This window comes from Brachyistius frenatus, unplaced genomic scaffold (genome assembly GCF_029030835.1).
Source record: "Brachyistius frenatus isolate BFR_SWC_R1_liver_20210118 unplaced genomic scaffold, ASM2903083v1 Contig_150, whole genome shotgun sequence".
NCBI lineage: Eukaryota > Metazoa > Chordata > Actinopteri > Embiotocidae > Brachyistius > Brachyistius frenatus.
This window is the reverse complement of record NW_027210749.1, coordinates 510001-530148: the sequence shown is the minus strand read 5'-3', so window position 1 is coordinate 530148 and position 20148 is coordinate 510001. Positions and strand designations below refer to the sequence as shown.

Sequence of the window (20148 nt, the reverse complement as noted above, 5' to 3'; positions counted from 1 at the left end):
ACGTGACCACGTATTACAGGTTAAACAGCGAAAAAGATTATTTTTAACTGCAGCGTTGGAGCGCGGTCGTCGTTGTTATCTTCCTCTCGCAGCTCTCGGCCGACTGCGCCCCGCTAGTCAAGCGGAGAGCGTCGGTTGCAGCGTTCGGGTGGAGCCGCTGATAAATGTTCCAGTTTCAGTTTGAGTCGGGCTTCAATAAGCTTATCGGTCGCAGCTGCTTGCAGTCAAAAAGGACTTCCATAAAAAAAAAAAACCTATAAAACACTGCCGGCCTCTGTGTTTGGGTTTTTCACAGGAGAATACGTCGTTCAGGGCGACGCCACCGAGTTTTAACGGCACGTCGGTGCCAAAAAAAAAATCTAATTTATAACTTTTTTTTGGAGAAACAGAAAAAAAGGATCCGAACCACGTCTTTAATGCTATAAAAAAAAAAAAAGCTGCGTTATTTATAATACAGAATATAAAGTGTTCAGTATATGCTGATGAGTAAATATTCTTAATCTTACCTGACGGTGGCGTTATTGGCATAGTCGTTGAATCTGGAACGTCATGTTGTCACTTAATTAAGGAAATAGTGTTTATATAACCTGGATGTCACACGTCAGCCAAAGTTTGTTTTTGAAAGGTAATTAAAGGCTGATTTATTCATATTAATATTGATTATTTTGCCATTAACAGTATTTTTTTTTAGCCGTCTGCTAACTAGCTAGTATCACTTCTATGTGTCTTTCTTGTTTTGTTTATGTTTGTTGATTAACACAGACTTTTCCAGAGAACCTTGAATTGTCTGATGATACACTAAGTCTTTTTCTTTGACTAGCATTATGAGGCTAATCTGTCCCGATGCTAATTTGTTGTGGAGAAAAACGACCAAGTTCAAGACCTGTTTGCTCTCGTCAACAGAAACGAAGCTTAATGTTGACCAGATTAAATCAAACTTAATGCAAAATGTAAATCCAACAAGCTGTGAAGTCATGCTACTTTTTTCCCTTTGTTTACAGGCTTTGTGCTAAGCTAAGCTAAACATATCCTTATCTCTGATGTGGCTCATATCCGTGTTGAGGGCGGTGTCTCAAGTCTAACAAGGTATTTTTTTACAGTGTATAAACAGCGGGTGTGTTTGTCTTTAACCAGCTCCAACAGCAAAGCAGCTCAGTGTTTGTTCAGCTTGTCAATGAGTGAAAAGACAAAGCAGGAAAAAGTCAAACTCAACCGGAAACCCAAAGACGTCCACATGCAGGTACGTCTTCTGTTTTAACTTAAGTAACCCGTTAAATTAAAGATCTGAGATGTTTCCTGTTCAATCTGATGTTTGGTTCAAATCTAAACTCAAAGTGTTTTGGCAGTCAGAGGTTCAGTCTTCTTAAACTTATTATTATTATTATTTTAACAGGACCTCTGTCAGACAGAAATAAAGGGCCTTTATACAAATAAAATGTTTATTGCAAACTTACATCCAATCAAACCAGAAATTCTTTTGGATTCGATTAGTCCAAAACATTCAGAAAATCATGTCAATAAATATTGTTTTTATTCAACAGCAGATATTATAAACTGTCCACCGAGTTTCGTATCTGATTCTATCAGCATGTTGACGTACATGTTTGATCCGGTCAACATACGAACTGAAACAGTTCCGTGTTGTGTTTCTGTTGATGTGTAATGTTTTATATCACATTTAAATGAGCAGTTAGATTTTCATTTAATCACCCATGTTAATATTTTAAGTACAAATCAAGTCATGTCGGTGTTTTTTTATATGCATTTTTCATGAATGTTTAAAAATATAAAACGACGGTGTATCGTGGTTTTAGTTTTTTGTGGAAAGTCTCGCTGTTCTGTGAAGAGGAACTCAACTAAATCACTTTGTTATCGGATCAATAAAATGTTATTAATGTTTTATTAAAGTATTAATGTTCACACCAGAAAAAACACCAACGGATTACGAGACAATTTTCTTTACTGGTTACGGAAACTTCTTGTTTTTTTTTGTCTACTGTGACGATGATTGTTGTTTTTGGGTTCACATCTTAAAAGTCATTTTGTCTCTGAGTTTTTGTGTGTTTCTTTATAGACATATTTTGCCTCTTTGTTTTGAGTCTTTGTAGTTGTGTTAAGTTTCTTTGTCATCATTTGGTGTCTCTCTTAAGCTGTTTGACTAACTTAGCAACAACAGATGTTACAAACGGATGCTCGATCCCACGGGCCCCTTCGGTCTTTGTCTGGTGGCCCCGATAATCCATTTATCCATCCGTCCACAGTCCAACATCTGTCTAGTGTTTGATAAACAAAAAAATGTTTAAATGGGTTTTTAAGGGGGACTTTTTTTGGTCTCTGATCAGTTATTAGAAACAGGAAGTTACTCGTCTAAAATAAGAAACAATCCATCACACAACGCCTACAAACATGTCTTACTAATGTTTACCACTGAGTTAATCAGTGAGTGAACATTAGAGATTGATGGATTTTGTTCCGTTCAGACATCTTTCCTTCTAAATACTTTGTAGTTTGTGTGCTTTATCTGGAAAAAATGCTTCATGATTTCAGTCATCCGGTTTTTCTTTTTCTTCCATGAGATATTACCGGTAGACCATAACAGACTCCGAACTTTGACCTCGCTCAGATTATCAAACAAAGTTAATGATCAAACAAAACTTGGGGCCTAATTTAACTGCGTCTGCAGATTTCTGTTTAAAGTCCTGCGGGCTTTGGGTCTTTCTCTGTAAACTAAACTGAAAAACTTCTGTGAAGCTTGTTTGAATTCCTGCCTGGAAGCTTTTTGTATGTTGACCGAAACAAAACAGCCCGCGGCACTTTTTTTCATTTACTTTCCGGAGTTCGTGTCCTCTGGGAATCGAATCTGTTGACATCCGCGCAAACACCTGGTGGGCAAATTACATATTTTGTTAATTTTCGAAGTGGGAAGAAGTAAATACAACTCAAACGGACAATAATGAGCCTAGAAAGTCCTCCGTCAAGTCTTCGAGTTTTTCCAAGGGAGGTCCGGACGTTTGGATTTAACCAGTATGTACCAAGTTTCCTCGTGTTAAACTGACATCCACGTGGAAGCTCGTACTCAAGATGGCCGAACAGAACGTCACACAAAAGACATTTTCACCAAAACTAGAGACTTTCGGGGGGAGTTCGAAGTAGAGCCAGTTGAGATGTCTCCTGAGTGTTTTCCATTGGACGTTTTCCAGGTTTATCCAACTGGTCTTCTGACCCAGAACACGCTGCAGGGATTTTATATCTCATCTGGCCGGGGAACGCCTCGCGAGTCTCAAACAACCCTCTGAAAGTCAATGTCTTCACAAACCACCGACGTCCTCACAAACCAGTGACGTCCTCACAAACTAGAGACGTCCTCACAAACCAGTGACGTCCTCACAAACTAGAGACGTCCTCACAAACCACCGACATCCTCACAAACTAGAGACGTCCTCACAAACCAGCAACATCCTCACAAACGAGAGATGTCCTCACAAACCAGGGACGTCCTCACAAACCAGCAACGTCCTCACAAACGAGAGACGTCCTCACAAACCAAACTCGGTTGGAATTCGGCCTGTGAATTGTGAAGTAAATTAACTTCCTGTTTTCTCCAAGCACCTCGACACCTTTAACGTTTTCCTTCCTCGTCTCTCAGGGATAATGGCGGCAGTCGGAGCCGAGGTCACCGGGTCGTGGTTCCCGTCATCGGGGGTCGTCATGTTCTTCATCCTCGTCCTCCTCCTCTCCATCTTCCTCACGGCTCTCTGCGGCGACTGCTACAAGTCAGAATATTTTTTTTAAAAACTGTAATTTCATATCGTCGAGAGCTTTTAAATCTATTTTGAAATTGCAGTTTTACTCCTTCGGATGTTATTTACTGATTAAATAAAGATTAAATATTATAAATATGTTTGTTTTCCAGACATTCGTTCAAGCTGGAAGAAAGGCCGATGAGCAAAAACTCTTCAATCCTCATCAAAGTGGTAAGAGACGGTGAAACTCACCGCGGAGCTTTTCTCTCAGGAAAACTTTAAATCTGAAACCTCCGAGAGGACGAGAAACGTCTTTGAGTTGTCGTGTTGATCGGCAGGTGAAGCTGGAAGAAGCGAGAGAAAACCCGACGATCAACGAGATCCAGAATGACGAAAAAGGTGAGCGGACTTTTGAACGCGAAATATTAAAAAAATATGGACGATAGCAAAAAAATAATAATAATTGAAGAAATATGAAGACTTAAATGACATTTTTGATACGAAACAGTTTTTTTTTCCAGTAATTGAATTAGTTTTTAGAACTTTTAAGCTAAATTCACTTTTATTTAATTTTTTATAGCATCAAATGATGTCATTTCAAGGCACTTTTACATAGTCAGGAAGAACTGTGTTTTAACAGGAAGAGACAAAAATAATTTTTATTTGAGGAAAACTTTTCCTGTTTAAACACAAGACAGGTGAAATGATAATAATCAAAATTTATTAAACACTTAAAAACAGTCGCAAAGTGCTCTCGGCCCTTTAAAGACAAAGATCATTGGTAGTTCTTTAAAAATCAAGTTTCATGGACTCATGTTTGAACGGTTTCTTTGTCGACCTTTTCCTATCTTTGTTTTTTCAGAGTTTCATCCTCATGAAGAAAACCCTGCAACGCTCACTCCCTCGACGAACCACTTGGAGGCGCCACAGACCCAGCGAGGTCAGTTCACTTCAGTTTGTTGTATTTATTTCAACAGGTGATAAAAAAAAAAAAAAACGGCTTAATCTTAACAGGAATAAAAAGATCATTCATGGGAGAGTAGAAGTAATCACAATCTGAACCCGACGCCGTGAAGAAATTTGGAGATTTTAGATTTTTAAGATTTTGTTTTTTTTGTATTTGTTGAGAAAAAGGCAGCACAAACTCATTTTTGTGTCAAATTTTACATAAGTAGGCAGGTAGGTAGGTATATACTTTATTAATCCCCGAGGGGAAATTTTTTAAATTAAGTAGGTAACAAAGTGAAATTTACATTTACATTGGAAGTAACAGAAGTGCTGAAACAGGATACATAAACACAAAGATAAGTAACACACAACAATAAACACGACATAAAGTAGTCAAAGCTGGGAAGTCAGAAAAGATAAGTTTTGAGACGTTTTTTTGAAGCTGATAACGGACTCGGATGATCTAACGGAAGGACGATGAAAAAACACAATCGAGAATATTCAAAGTGTTTGTGGTGCGACTGAAAACATCGGTCGGATAATCTGGAGGTAAAATGGGGCTGCAAACGTTTTAGAGGCGTGTCAACCAACATATTTGGCTCCTACTTGAACGATTGTCCAACCACGATGTCGATTTATTTCAATGCGTCTCTGATTCTTTAATTTTGTGTGCAAATGAAAACATTGTTTAATGAGAATTAAAACTGCAACAATGCAAAATTATCATGAGGCTTACTTATTCAAATAAAACTTTCTAGATTATGTTTGTGGGTGAACCCTTTTTTATTTGGGTGCAATATAAAGTGGCAACAGACAACTTTGAGTCCACGTCGATTATTTCCTGTAATTGATTTCTTCAGTTCATCCTGAGTACGATGACGTCTGAGTGACACGTAATGTGTGTTTCTTTGTGTGGACAAGTTTTTTGTAAAAAAAAAACATTGCTGTGAGGAAAACGCTGGTTTGTGAGGACGTCTCTGGTTTTTGAGGACGTCTCTGGTTTGTGAGGACGTCTCTGGTTTGTGAGGACATTAACTTTCAGAGGGTTGTTTGGGAGTTCAGACTTGGTTTCCGGGTTCAGGTGGAGGTTCAGAGTTCGAGGCTTGGGAATGTGTCGTGTCAGCAGAGGTCCTCACAGAGACAGAGACGAGCAGTTTTGGGAAGTGTTGACATTTGTGCAAAGTTTCCCAAATACATAAAATATTTTGTGTGATTGATTTCTTATGTTTTTTTGTGAGTGATCCAACATTTTATATTTGAACAAAAACTATTAATTAAAACCAAATGGTGAAGAATAAAGGGGAACAAATTCGATAACTGCATTTCCCAGTTTTGCCTGTTTTTTGTGTTTTCAGAGTCGCATCCCGAAGAGGAGGCCTCCGTCCCGTACACTCCCTGGAGGAGCCACCTGGCGGCGCCACAGAACGGAGGTTTTACTTTTATACGAATTAAACTGTTTGTTTCTGCACTAAATGTGATTAAAGCAGAAAAATTTGACCATTTGGAGAAAGAAAATGAAAAAGAAGTCATGAAGCGATGATTACGTCTTCAATGTTGTTCTGTCTGTTCACAGATCTGAATTCTTCCTCCCCCCCTGACTCCAACCACATTTACCAAACCGTCAGAGAAGGTCGGGACAGCGGCGGCGATGCGCCGTGGGCCAATCACAAGCCGGCGCCGCAGCGCAGTGGCGACGCTTGTCCTGCGGAGGCGACGGCGGCGGATTTGAGAGATCGCGACAGAAATTCAATTTACGCTCGAGTCAGCAAGAAACTGAGCACGAACACCTCACCTGTTTGTACACCTGAGGAGGCGCCGGTGGAGGAGGAGTCTTCGCCTCCGCTGCCCGAGAGGAGGACGCAGCTGGAGGGATGAAAGGACGGAGGACGAGAGATGAAGGACGAAGGACGAGGGACGGCAGCTATGAGATGAAGGACTGATGAAAAAAACTTAAAAAACGTTTTAGAAGGATGAAAAACTAAAGACTAACGATGAAGGACGAGCGAGAAAAATACAAAACTAAGGGCGAAAAAAGGAAAAATGTAATTGATTGACAGACGAAGGATGAAGTACGAAACATTCGTTCCCCGACCCGACGGAGGAGGAAGGATAAGGCACAAAAAACACGACAAACCCCTCCGCTAACCAGTAAAGTTACAGTTACCGTAGAGATATTGAACCGCCTGTGACCTTGACCTTTGACCTTTAAAGTCTTTAACAGTTCGATGCTGAACCAACGTGAGCATATGTGACAAATTTGAAGAAATTCCCTCAAGCCATTCCTGAGAAAGTTTTACGAGCAAGCGTTAACGTGAGGTTACAGTGACCTTTGACCTTTAAACACCAAAATCTTAGCTGGTCATCGTTTTGAACGAAAGTGAATGTTTTTTTAGCCAAATTTGAACAAATCCCCCTCGAGGCGTTCTTCATATCTGATGGTTCGTGAGAACAGGGACGGGCAGATGAGGGTCATGTGAGGTCACGGTGGCTTTTGAAGTTTGACCTTTGACCACCAAACTCTAATCATTTCATCCTCGAGGCCCGAGTGAACGCTTTGCGCCACTTTTGAAGAAATTCCATCCAGGAGTTCCTGAGAATATCGTGTTCATTTAAGTGTGGAATTTGGGGGTGGAAGTGACCTTGACCTTTGACCTTTGCCCCCCAAAATCTAACCAGTTCACTGTGGATACCAAGACAATCTTTCTGCCAAGTTTGAACCAATTCCCTCGAGGTGTTCTCGAGATATCGCGAGAACGAGGAAGAGCCGACGGACAACCTGAAAACAGAAATGCTCCAGCGACGAGCCGCAAAAATAAAAAAACAACAAAGAGAAACGAGAAAACAACAAAAAACGATGAAGGACGACGTTTCGCCCGCCGTTCAACGCTCATCGCTATTAAATCATCCTGCAGACTTTAGATTAATTTCCGTCCTCTCATTTCAGATAAAAACCGAATCTTGTCACAGACAGATATTTATCATTTTATTTCATGTTGTGTTTGAATGTCACTGAAACACTGAAGCTAAAAATCAACAAACACACGATGAAGTGAACTTTATTTGGTTCAATGTACATAAACATGTTTATAATAAAAAATAAAACATACTGTATGTTGCACCGTCCTCAGTTTTCACCTTCATTGTGGCGGGAAGTCATTTCATCATTTCATCATTTCATCATTTCATCCTGAGTACGATGACGTCTGAATGACACAATGTGTGTGTCTTTGTGAGGACGTCTCTGGTTTGTGAGGACGTCTCTGGTTTGTGGGGACATTAACTTTCAGAGGGTTGTTTGAGAGTTCAGACTTGGTTTCCGGGTTCAGGCGGAGGTTCAGGGTTTGGAAATGTGTCGTGTCAGCAGAGGTCCTCACAGAGACAGAGAGACGAGCAGTTTTGGAAGTGTTGACATTCGTGCAAAGTGGGAACTTTGTAGAAAATTAGGGGAATCTTAAGGAAGTTTTTTAGGAGTAGAGATATTGGGGATGGGGGGGGGAGGAGGGGACATTGTTGGACATCGTTGGACAGCCTGTCTGGTTTCAAACTTTTTGGACAGATCAGAAGTCAGGTTTAGGTTCAGGGTTCACGATGCGGGAATGTATTGAATCAGTGACAGTACTCACAAAGACAGAAAGACAAACGTGTGTGTGTGTGTGTGTGTGTGTGTGTGTGTGTGTGTGTGTGTGTGTGTGTGTGTGTGTGTGTGTGTGTGTGTGTGTTAGCAGCGTCCTGCTGCTGTGAGTCAGAGTTCAGTCGATGACTAAAACGCTGTGAAACTTGTGAACAGTCACGTTCACCACGTCGATCAGCTGCCTGTTCAAGCCGTCAAGAACATTAAAAATGAACAAATAAATGACAACACATCAAATGTCTTTTGTTAGATGTGTTGGTAAAATTTTAAAACGGGTCATATAATGTATTATTTGAATTATAATGGCCATTTATTTATGATTAAGATAATGTATCTGCATAATAATATTTATTACTTAAGGAAAATTAACACCACAAAAAAAGTACTTTGTAAGTGTTATCAACAAAAATGTTAAGCAGTAACTGCATCTAAATAATACATGTAGTGGAGTCAGAGTATTAAAGTAAAAAGTACTTTGTTCAAGTAAAATCCAAATACTTAAAACTGAAGTACGAGTACATGTTGGGAGTTCTTCAAATATTAAATGAATGTACCGATAATATATTAATTTACAAGTTAAATGATCTTTTTATTTTGTACTCAAGTGGCCTTCATACTTCTTGGACTACCAGTTATTTAGGCTATTTGTTGTTGTTGTTGTTGTTGTTGTTGAGAGTAAATAGTGTAAATACGTGTCGTCGTGCGATCCGAGTAAAAAGTAGGTCAAAGGACGACGCACGCGACAGCCAGTAACGCGGACTGAGTGTTTAAAAGCAGGACGTCAGTGAAAGCACGTAGAGAGAAACGGCAGCTCGTCTGCTACGTGCAGCTCTGCACACACGCACGGACACGCGCACACACACACACACATTATGTAATGAGGGGCTGTTCTCCGCCCACAGGCTGCTCTTTGTTATCACCGCCGCTGCACTCAGGACAGCGTAACACTACAGTACTACTGCAGTACTACTGCAGTACTCTATGTAGTACTGAGTACTGGAGCTGCAGAAACACGACGACAAACCTGCGCGTGACGGTAACAGTCGTGATCTCTTGCGTTTACAGTTACGGGCCAACTGCGCAGCCGCAGTAAGCGCCCGTGTCTTTATTCTTCCACAGGTCCAGGAAAAAAACAACTGCAGACTACTGCATATTTATCATAACAAATACTACATCATATAATAATACTACGTACACGGTTTTATAACCAGTTAAGGGACCTTTTAAAAACGCAGCCAGTAAAAGTGAGACTCTTTCAGTTCAGTGCAGAAAAGTCCGTAAACAACTCGGCCTCTGGGGTGTGTCCCGCACGGGGAGCTCCACCAATCACAGCTCAGCTCCTCCCCACGTGGCTCTCTTGTTTACTACGAGCAGAAAAAGGCACGGCGGGGGCTGCTGGGAAAACCCGGAACGGCTCGGGTTGATGAGGTCATCAGGAGCCTCCAAATCGGAACATATTAAAACATGTTGGTTTTGTTACATTAAATAAATTAAATACTAATATTTTGGGGGGAAAATAAGATTTATGGACTAATAATTAGCTGTACTTTAGCACACTTTCGGGTATTTATCAATATTTTTTGCATCTGCAGTTTATTTCCATGTAAAACAAGTTGCTCTTGAAAAATCTGAAAGTCTGCATCAAACAAAAGGAGCTAAAATATGTTATACGAGAAGTTTATAATTGCTCCTGTTGTTTTTGTAATTATAAAAAAATACCTTCCAAACCTCTTTTTAAATTATAGCTGAGTGTGCACATTAAAACATGAACTCTTATAACTGATATGAACCAGGAAAAGAGTTTTATTATTCATATTTTGATGTAAAACAAACAAAAAATAAACATGCAAATCAATAAATTCAATATTTTTTAGTATTTAGTTAATTCAATAAACTTTGTAAAATGTCCAACATTTTCCTGAAAATAGGTGATTAAATAAGTTTCATAAAAATCAGGTGGACGCTTGGTGACAAATACGCAAAGTCAGCAGCTTTTCTTTCTGCTCAACCCGACCAGGATGTTCCTGAACATGACAGAAGAAAAAGCTCCTTGAAAAACTCCCTACCCAGCTGAGCATGCTCAGTGACTGGAATGGATCACACCTGTGAACAGGTGATTGTGGGTTCGGCTGCGTCTCATGAGGAACTCCTTCACGTCTGCAGCTTGTTTTTATTTCAGCTCTGAACTCTGAGGCTGAAAACGTGTTTTTGCTGAGCGACGTCCAGACAGGTGAGAACAAAACCAAAAACAGCAGATTGAGCGTTTTATGAATGAGTCTCTTTGTTTTCACGTTTTTGCTTCTGCTGCTGTCGACTTCATCGGTTTTTTTGTTGTTGTTTTTTTGTACCTTCGAGCTTCAGATTCTGTCGATTTTAAAGTCTCAATTCATTCGTGCAAAATGTCAATCAATCCTCTCTGGGTTAAAACCTTTCGTCCCGTTTACGTTAAAACCTTTCGTCCCGTTTACGTTAAAACCTTTCGTCCCGTTTACGTTAAAACCTTTCGTCCCGTTTACGTTAAAACCTTTCGTCCCGTTTACGTTAAAACCTTTCGTCCTCTCTGTCAGTCTCTCTTCTCTTGTTCGTCCTGAGTGTTTCGGCCTTCATTGGGAAAAAAACCCTACCAGTTTGATAAACCGGTTTTGTCTTCAGGCAGCAGAACTCCCATCCGGAACCATGCTGTAGTCCGGTCCGGGTGCTGCTGGACTCCAGTCCCTCCCTTATGGTTGTTGGTCTGCAGCAGCTCACACACACACTCAGCTCCCGTTGAACGGCAGCGACAGACTCTGTACCTGCTGGAAGTCCTCCTCCTCCTGTTGTTGTTGTTGTTGTTTTATTGTTTGTTGGAGCCTCTCACCTCTGCAGGTACGTGTCAGCAGCTGTTTCTTGCTTCTGTTTGCTTCTACAGACTTTTTTCTTTTTCTTTTTCTGGTTTCTGATCACAGCGTGTTGATGCTTGTGCAGGAGCACCTTTCACCTCTCGGCTCCTCTTCATGTTGTTGTGATTCACTGATGGTTGTGGAGGGAATGAAAAACAGGCTGATAGCACTTTTTAAAAAACAATTTTTTTTATCGATTATGTTACATAATCATCAGTTTTGATGGGGGATTCATGTTTTTGATCCATTTCTGCAGTAAAAACTTTAGTTTTGGAATTAATAATCAGCTAAAGTGCTGTTTTTTTCTGTTCATTGAGGGCTCTTATTGTGGAGGGTGTGAAGGAATCTGATTGGTTCAGAGCTGCAGACGGAGTGGGTGTGTTTGTACAGTATGAGTTCCTGCACAAACAGCACGAGTTGCCTTGTTAAAATGTTTGTGTATATTTGTTGAAAAGAAAAAGTAATCCGAGTCACTCCGAGGTCAACTGTAAATTTATTTTCATGCTGTAAGTGTTTTGTTTTTTTGTCAGGTTATTACAAGTACGTGAACTTTCTGGGGGGGAGGGGGGGGGGGGTCTGGTTCTTCTATCGGAGGCCTTAAAGTATCTTCCAGCTGTTTTTTTTTTTTATTCGTATTTTTTTACTTTATGCACTTCATCTTTTGAAAGAGTTTTTTTGCAGTTCAAATTAAAGAATGAGGTAAAAATACATTTTCACTGTATTAATGGTATAAATTACAATACATTGTAAGAAAACAAACAAATCAGAAGTTGTTGTGACCTCGAATAAGCAATCGGAGTATAGTTGCGTTTTCTAATACTCTGCAATATTTGACACTTTTAAAATGAATATATATATTTTTTTATCACATCATCTCTGAAAAAATAAATTAAAGTTGTTTTTTTTTCCCCAGGGAGACCCGAGAAAAGGAAAAATAATTCGTAATGAGGAGGATTGTGTTTGCAGTTTATTCCATTTGAAACCTTTCGTCCTCTCAAAAAACAAGAACACGATGAACATCTGATCGTGGGTCGTTCAAAGGAACCAGATTTAAACGTTAAATGTCGATTGTGCTGCACAAGAAGCCGTTTGAACGACTTTAAATGCGTCGTTGATCTCTGATCTCGGGCTCGTGACTCTCTGAAGGTTTCACCAGATAAATCTGAGCAGTCACGAGAGGAAAACATCTGTTTTAAAGATCTCAAATATGAAGGTGACGCATTCGTTATCAGTGTGTTAAATGTAGGTCAGGATTGCATCAGTCATGTCTGTTGTGTCATTAAAGCCAAAAGTATGTGGACACCCTGTGCACACTGTAGTTCACTGTATTTCAGCCTTTTTTTTGCCGTTTCAATGAAGGGAAATCTTAAATTCTTCAGTATCTAATATATTGACGACGCCGTTGCAACTTTGTACGTTCAGTTTTATGCCCCCCCCCCCCCCCCCCGCACAACAGAAATGACCAGAAAAGCATGCTTCCACATACCTTTGTCGTCATGTGTGGAAATGCATGTTTATACTGTAGTGTGTGTGTGTGTGTGTGTGTGTGTGTGTGTGTGTGTGTGTGTGTGTGTGTGTGTGTGTGTGTGTGTGTGTGTGTGTGTGTGTGTGTGTGTTGCAGTGTCTGGTTGCTCTGAGTCACTGATTAACAGGAAACCTTGAAAGGGGAGGGGGGGGGAGTGGAGGCTCGCTGTGTGTCATTGTGTTGCCATGGTGACAGAGTTTAGCATTGAAGGTTTATAACGCGATAAAGAGAACATTTAACAGTTGAACCCATCTGCTCCGTTTATCTTAATCCTCTGCCGAGTTAGTTACTGGTGTCGTTTGAGACACGCACACGCACACGCACACGCACACGCACACGCACACGCACACGCAGCGGCATGACTGTAAATGACCTCGCCGCCTGTGACTCATCGTGATTTCACTCGGATCTAAATCCACAGCTGACGTTTTATTTCCCTGCAGAAGCTTTTGCCATCAGCGAAAGTACAAAAACATTATTCATATAATAATATATATATATTATATATAATTTATATTATTCACTGTTGGAGCTGCATCCGTCTACTTTATTATGCATTCAGTGGTTCCCAAAATAAAGGTCACGCCCCCGGCAAAGGGTCACCGGACAAAATCTGAAGGGTCACGAGATGAGAGGAAGAAAATAACTCCTGACGTTTCCACTTTTTTTTTCACTGTTTGTTTTTCTTGTGAAATATCGGGCATGTCTCAAAACCATGTGAGAAAAATTTATAACGGCATCTGAAATGTGTTGAGTGACCTGAACATGTCCGGATGTGACTTTTATTCCAAGAGGTTTACGACCCCCCCAAAAAATGTTTGCAGAACGCTGGTTGATTTTTAACAATATGTTGTAAAAAAAAAAAAACAACTTTCAGCAGCAGTTAATCTGCTTTTAGCCACCGTCTTATTTAAATGCGTCAAATAAACCAAAAATACAAACAAAATGTTACAGTCACGATGGATATATTATTTACAAATAACAGAACTGGGAAAACCAATAACTTGTTGTAAGTTTAGTTTTAGGTCAGCCACGGCAGCTAGCTTTTAGTCGATATAGCGTTCTGACCTTAGCGATAGAGTTAGCCGTCTTTCCGTGACGTTAATTGTCTTTCCGTGACGTTAGTTGTCTTTCCGTGACGTTAGTTGTCTTTCCGTGAAGTTAGCCGTCTTTCCGTGAAGTTAGTTGTCTTTCCGTGACGTTAGTTGTCTTTCCGTGACGTTAGTTGTCTTTCCGTGAAGTTAGTTGTCTTTCCGTGACGTTAGTTGTCTTTCCGTGACGTTAGTTGTCTTTCCGTGACGTTAGTTGTCTTTCCGTGAAGTTAGTTGTCTTTCCGTGACGTTAGTTGTCTTTCCGTGACGTTAGTTGTCTTTCCGTTGTTGTCTTTCCGTTAGTTGTCTTTCCGTGAAGTTAGCCGTCTTTCCGTGAAGTTAGTTGTCTTTCCGTGACGTTAGTTGTCTTTCCGTGACGTTAGTTGTCTTTCCGTGACGTTAGTTGTCTTTCCGTGAAGTTAGTTGTCTTTCCGTGACGTTAGTTGTCTTTCCGTGAAGTTAGTTGTCTTTCCGTGACGTTAGTTGTCTTTCCGTGACGTTAGTTGTCTTTCCGTGACGTTAGCCGTCTTTCCGTGAAGTTAGTTGAAGGTTGCCGTCTTTTTTTATCGCAGGATATTTTTTACGTAGTTAAATTGGTGTTCGACAACAGGTTAGGACGGTTTCAATCAGATACGTGGTTGCTGTATTTTGCTGTTATGAGGCGGTCGATGGTTAAAACAAAGAATGAGCTTTTCTTCTTCACGTCATTAAAAAAGACGCCTTTGACCTGAACAGCTGTTTGACAGAATGAAAACGATCCGTGATTCTCGTACGACTTAAACAGAACAACTTTTTGTCGTAAATGTGACTCCGTGTTGTTGTTGTTGTTGTTTTTTCTTGCAGAGATGTTACCGAAGACTCGTCTGGGGAAGCGTTCTCCTCTCGGGGCGCTAGTGAGCTCCACCTGTCCGCCGGCAGGGATTCACGCTCACCTGGAGGCCGGCGAGACCGGTGTCGCCACGACAACCACAGCAGGACAACAACAACAACCCGTCGGCAGAGCCAGAGGTCATCTCGGACTGAAGGTGAGAGGAGGATCTTTTGGTTTCGTCGGCGAGCTGTGAAACCTTTTCCTGACATAATTTATCCATTTATATATAACTTATCTTTATACTGACTTTTTAAATATTTATTTACACGGTTTATTTCTTTCTTGTTTTTTCTTTTAACTGAACAGAATGTCCCACTTTGCAGGTTTAGAATATGGATTAAAATCACACAAATAATTCCCAGAATCGTGTTTTTATTTCTCCTGAAAGCCTGATGAGAAAAACACAAAATATTTACGGAAAAGAAGTTGTTGTATTTTTGTTGGAACTTTTCCTTGATTGACAGCTGTCTGAGCCAATCACTGAGTCGCGCTTCGTCTCCTCTCTCAGGTGTATTTTCAGTGCGGAGGTGAATCTTCAGGTGTCGTCGATCACATGGAGAGTGACGTCAGGTCTTCGTCTCGTCCGTCCTGCATCAGATCCGTCTCGTCCTCCATCGATGTCCCCAGAAGGTCGGACGTCTCCCCGTGTTTGTTTGTTATTTGCCTCTTTGTTTACCAATAAACGTGCTCAAACTTTTTGTTTGTTTGTTTTCCTGCAGTCAGAAGAGTCAGCAGGAGGTCGACGTGGATGAGCTGATGGCGGCGATGGTTCTCAGCAGTTTGTCCTGCAGCCCCCTGCTGCAAAGCCCCCCCCACCCAGACCCCACAGGTACACAAACAAACAACTGTAACAACAAATAGCTCTAACAGTTAACAGCGACAAACAACTTCGACAACCAGTAGTGACAACTAACAGTTGTAACAGTCAACAACAAACAGCTGTAATCAACAACAAATAATTACAAGAACATCTGTAACAATTACCAACAACAAACAATGACAACAGTGATAATAACGCCGCAACGATGACAACAAACAACCGTAACAATTAAAAACAACGTACAGTAATGATTTTACATGATATGATGTATAACTAAAGAGGAGCAAAAATCACTGACAAACAATAATAACAACAAGAATCCCCAAAATATAATTTCCTCCAGTCAGACATCTGATTTGTATTTTTTGCGTTTTTGGTGTTTCAGGTCTTCCGATGGACTTCGGCGGCAGCGAACTCTCCGACAGCGGCAGCAGCGGCTACTGGAGTGTTGGCCACGCCCACGGAAGCCCCGCCCCCTCCCCGCCAATCGCAGAGCCTGAAGCCGGCCGGGCCACGCCCCCCGACGAGGGCCTGGACATGGAGCTGGGGCAGGTGCTGTTCGACGAACCGGCGCCAAGGAAACGCAGAGTGAGCCATGTTTTTTTGTTTTTGTTTTTGTTTTTTACGTTGGTCACAGAGACACAAAAATAAAAAAGGCGTCAGACGGTGAAGGTTTTGTTTTCTTCTTCCAGAACTCGGTGAAAGTCGTCTATAAGTGTTTGTGGCCGAGTTGCGGGAAGCTGCTGACGTCGGTGGTGGGAATCAAACGGCACATCAGGATGACGCACTTGTGGTAAGACCTCACCTGGCGGACGGACAAATTCAGGGTTAAATATGGAGGCTCATTCCTGCCAAAAATCGTTAAAAAAAAATATTTTTACTGTATCGGAATTTATAGATTTCTTTTGTTAATGTTTTCTGACCGTTGTGGGCCTCCATATATTAAATACAACTGGAATCAAACCTGAAATGTATTTATTATGGAGGCCCATTAATGCCCAGATTTATTTTTTTTAATGGTTTTGGTTTGTTAATATATTCCAACAATTTATTTAATTCCTAACAATTTAAAGTCTTTTGATAAATGATCTGCTAATGAGCCCCCATGCACAATATCTGTGATTAAATGCGACATTTTACAATTACGCTAAGTAAAAACATAATAATTTCGGAAGGGGGCGGGGCATCTATTAAAATTGTGTGCATTTTTTATAACCTGACTGAACATATTTGACCTTTGACCTCTATGTCACAGCCGCAGCGGCGAACACGAGCGCTGTTCCCGCAGCGAGGAGGATTTTTACTACACCGAGATCAACCAATGGGACCAAGCGCTGCCTCATCAGTCCCCTCCCCCTCCTCTCCCGTGTGGCCCCGCCCCCTCCTCACCCACATTCTCCACACCCTCACCTCCCAGTCCTCCCAGTCCTCCCAGTCCTCCCCCTCCCTCCCCTCCAACCCCCCCCTCTCCGGCCTTCAGTGCTCTGAGTCGCTCCGCCCCTTCTTCCTCTGGCCGCTTCTGGCAGGTCCAATCAGAGCACTCCTACCAGGTAGGGGCGGAGCTTACCAATGTTAAAATAACCAGTTGTGGAAGTTGTATTCAGATATGTTTAATATTTAGATTATATCACCATAAATAATTAATTACAAAGTAAAAAGTCTTGCATTGTTTGCGTAAGAGTAACTTTCTATTACGAAAAGAATCGAACGTGTTAAAGTTAAGTTGTAATGTTTTCTTTTTTAGGCTCCACCCCCTGGTCACGTGGTCTCAGTGTTAGCTTTGACCATGCCCCCCTGTCGTTGGACAGCCCCGCCCACTACCACTACCTGCAACAGACAGGTAAATGTAAAAATGTTTTTCAGCCTTTTTTTTACTCAGTTTTGGTTTTGATGCTTATCTTTTTGTGTGGCTCTGTGGTTTTTTTTTCCACCAGTTATTTTCATGGAATTTATTTACAGTAAGAAAAAAACAGCTGGGAGGAAGCAGCTTCCACTGAATGAGTGTTGATGGCTGCTGCCTTTTTGTTCCAGACTAACTCCCCTCGTGTCTTGCAGCTGGTTAGTCTTGAGACAGGACTACTTTTTATTATTCTCTCGGTTTTTGAATTGACTTGCAAAAACAAAAAAGGTTTTCCAGAAAAACATGTAAAAATGCTGAAAAAAACCTCCGAGGTGAAACTCGACACAGTTTTAGGATTTTCCCCGACAATATTAGGTTATAACTTGTTTTTATTCTTTACCAATTACTGTGCTTTCCCTCGCAGTCATCATCCACTCACTTCTCTAATTCGCTTCTGTTTTCTCTTGTCTCTCTGAATCCTGCACAGCTCTCAATTGTTTATTTCCTGCAGCCGCTCAGAAGCCTGTTGAAACTGGTTTTAAGTTGGAGGGTGGTGGAGGGTGGGGCGCCCTCCTCCTTGATAGTTTTCATTCAGCAGGAAAATCCCCCTCAGATTGTTTTGGCGGTCACATTTTCCATCAGTGTGTCGTGGCGCAGCGCTGCCACCAGCAGGCCGACAGAGGAAACTGCAGACAGGACGATTAAATTTAGCAGCAGGGACTCAAAATTATACATAAACAATAATAAACAGCTGGAAGATACTTTAAGGCCTTCGACCTCCAATAGAAGAACCAGGACCCCCCCCCCCCCCCAAAAAAAAAAAAGTTTTTTGTCTTGTTTCACTTGTTTTGAGTCTTTTTACGGATCTTCTTGAAGCCACAAAGCTGCAGCACAGTGACTCCTCCTCTTCCTCTTCTTCAGGGTCTGTCTTTCCGAGTGCGCTCGATCAGTGTCGGAGAGCAGTGGCTGCAGCATCAGAGCGCCCCCTGCAGGTCAGTGTTTCCGTGTGGTTATGTGTCCTATGCACTGACTATATTCAAAGTGTTCGTAGCTTCCAGGTCTGAAAAATGAGGGCGATGCAGAAGTGTCTTAAACTGCAATACCAGCGAGTGCCACTAGAGGTCGGCTCCAAAAAGCCTCCGGCTCCATAGACTCCCATTCAACTTCTCTCATCAAATCCAAAGTGAATAAAATGTGTCCATCAGTTATCTCGGTGTTGTTAGCTAAAGTCACTCCTTCTTCTTAGTTTTCTGGAGGTCCATCTGAAAATAATCCCTCATTCATTAGAAAAGAAGATTCAAAAAGACCTGTTTTTGGGGGCGTGTCTGTTTGATTGACAGGCCTGTGGTGCAGTCAGGTTACAACTATCGGTGGGCGGGACGTAGTATCGTCGGGTTTCCAATCAGATCAGTCAGATCCACCACTGGCTCCTCCCCCAGCTCGTCCAAATATGGTCACTTCCTGCTCCAAACCGCTTCGAACTAGCAAAGATGGTGACGGACAGAATCTGAACTGGAGGATTCATGACGTTCACAAACCAACGATGATGTCACTGCTGGTTGCTTATTCGTCAAATGCTTCGTTCAAATGGAACTCGTGACCTCGTGGTTACAACATAAGTCCTGAGAACAGCGTTGCTAGGCAACGGCAACATGGACAGCGTCTAGAAACCACGGAGGGAACAGATAAGGCCGTTGGGAAGATCAACGTTTTCCTCAGACGTTGGCTGTTATCTAAGTTACGAAGACAAACTCTACGTGACTGAAATATATTAGCTTAATTACCCAAAACATGAACTTCCACGACCTCTGACCTTTCTGTAAACGTCAGCAAACAACGTCACAACTGGTGAACTCGAGGGCTTTCAGAAAACTTAGGGTTCAGACATCGTGAACACCACAAGAGGGCGCCGTTCATACGGACTCTTCTCGTTGTTCACGGTAAAATCCGACTGTCTTTAAACGCAGCATCAGCTGATTAATTCCCGGGTCCTTCCTGGTTCAGTTACCGATGTTTTTTTTTCTCTCTTTTCTGTTTGTTATTTTTAGGAGGATTCGTGGCGATGCCAAGAAATGTCGTAAAGTTTACGGCATCGAGCACCGAGACCAGTGGTGCACGGCCTGCCGCTGGAAGAAAGCCTGCCAACGCTTCCTCGACTGAAACCTGAAGAAGAAAAAACAACAGAGTAAGGAAAAGGACTGTTGTCGAGGAGCCGTAAACTTCACTTGGTGGATGTTTTGATACTTTTTCTTCCATCTGAAACCAGAAAGTTTCTAAGTTTTTAATTCTTCCTAAGTGTCTTTTTTTTTTTTTTACCGTCGATTGATTCGCCTTAATGAAACTTTGTGTTATGAAAACCGATTTGGCAGCTATGAAGCATCTTTGACGTCCGGCCGACTCTCCTCAGGTGTTCGTGAACTAAAACCAGCCGTCGAGTCGGGTTATTCAGACGGTGAGTTTTGAAAGGAGCAGTCGCACCAACGTTTAGACGGTTCACTAGCAGGAGCCGCTCTTTCTATTTTTTAGTAAACGAAAATATCTAAAAAACGTGTTTCCACTTCGTCGGTTATCGAGTCAAAAAAAACAGAGTCGACAAAATAACAGAAACACCTGCATGAAATTGAATAAACGGCAAAAAACGGAACTTTACGTTTTTTACAGAGCGAAGATTGACTGCTTTAGTTTTAATGGGGTGTGTTGTTTTCATTAAACTAAGTCCAAAAACTCCTAATTAGTAAAAAAGTCAATTAAAGGAAAAGCAGTGAACTGTCAAGTCTGAGAAGATGGAAAGAATGAATTT

At 41.4% G+C, this 20148-nt stretch overlaps 2 protein-coding genes across 2 annotated transcripts in view; both read left to right on the top strand.

Moving 5' to 3' along the window:
• The first annotated feature begins 440 nt into the window (after window positions 1-440).
• Window positions 441-7814, top strand: LOC138631163 (uncharacterized). The gene is made up of 8 exons (XM_069715950.1): window positions 441-625; window positions 1135-1240; window positions 3647-3773; window positions 3914-3974; window positions 4082-4142; window positions 4606-4683; window positions 6047-6121; window positions 6265-7814. The coding sequence occupies exons 3-8, from the start codon at window positions 3652-3654 to the stop codon at window positions 6564-6566; spliced, it is 699 nt and encodes a 232-aa protein (XP_069572051.1). The 5' UTR covers window positions 441-625; window positions 1135-1240; window positions 3647-3651; the 3' UTR covers window positions 6567-7814.
• A 3257-nt stretch (window positions 7815-11071) lies between these two features.
• Window positions 11072-20148, top strand: part of LOC138631187 (zinc finger protein 395-like) — a 9891-nt gene continuing 814 nt past the window's right edge. Inside the window, exons 1-10 of the mRNA XM_069715988.1 lie at window positions 11072-11187; window positions 14661-14842; window positions 15197-15318; window positions 15408-15517; window positions 15894-16096; window positions 16201-16301; window positions 16764-17058; window positions 17253-17348; window positions 18270-18340; window positions 19397-20148. The exon at window positions 19397-20148 is cut by the window's right edge and continues 814 nt beyond it. Coding sequence (XP_069572089.1) covers window positions 14663-14842; window positions 15197-15318; window positions 15408-15517; window positions 15894-16096; window positions 16201-16301; window positions 16764-17058; window positions 17253-17348; window positions 18270-18340; window positions 19397-19508 — 1290 coding nt within the window. The 5' untranslated portion in view covers window positions 11072-11187; window positions 14661-14662 and the 3' untranslated portion in view covers window positions 19509-20148. The remainder of the gene's footprint in view (window positions 11188-14660; window positions 14843-15196; window positions 15319-15407; window positions 15518-15893; window positions 16097-16200; window positions 16302-16763; window positions 17059-17252; window positions 17349-18269; window positions 18341-19396) is intronic.

Excerpts from the sequence above, each read along its gene's own strand:
- LOC138631163 (XM_069715950.1), top strand. The coding sequence starts at position 3,652 with ATGGCGGCAGTCGGAGCCGAGGTCACCGGGTCGTGGTTCCCGTCATCG. Across the intron at positions 3,774-3,913 it reads CTCTGCGGCGACTGCTACAA|ACATTCGTTCAAGCTGGAAG; the intron begins GTCAGAATATTT and ends TTTGTTTTCCAG. Across the intron at positions 3,975-4,081 it reads CTTCAATCCTCATCAAAGTG|GTGAAGCTGGAAGAAGCGAG; the intron begins GTAAGAGACGGT and ends GTTGATCGGCAG.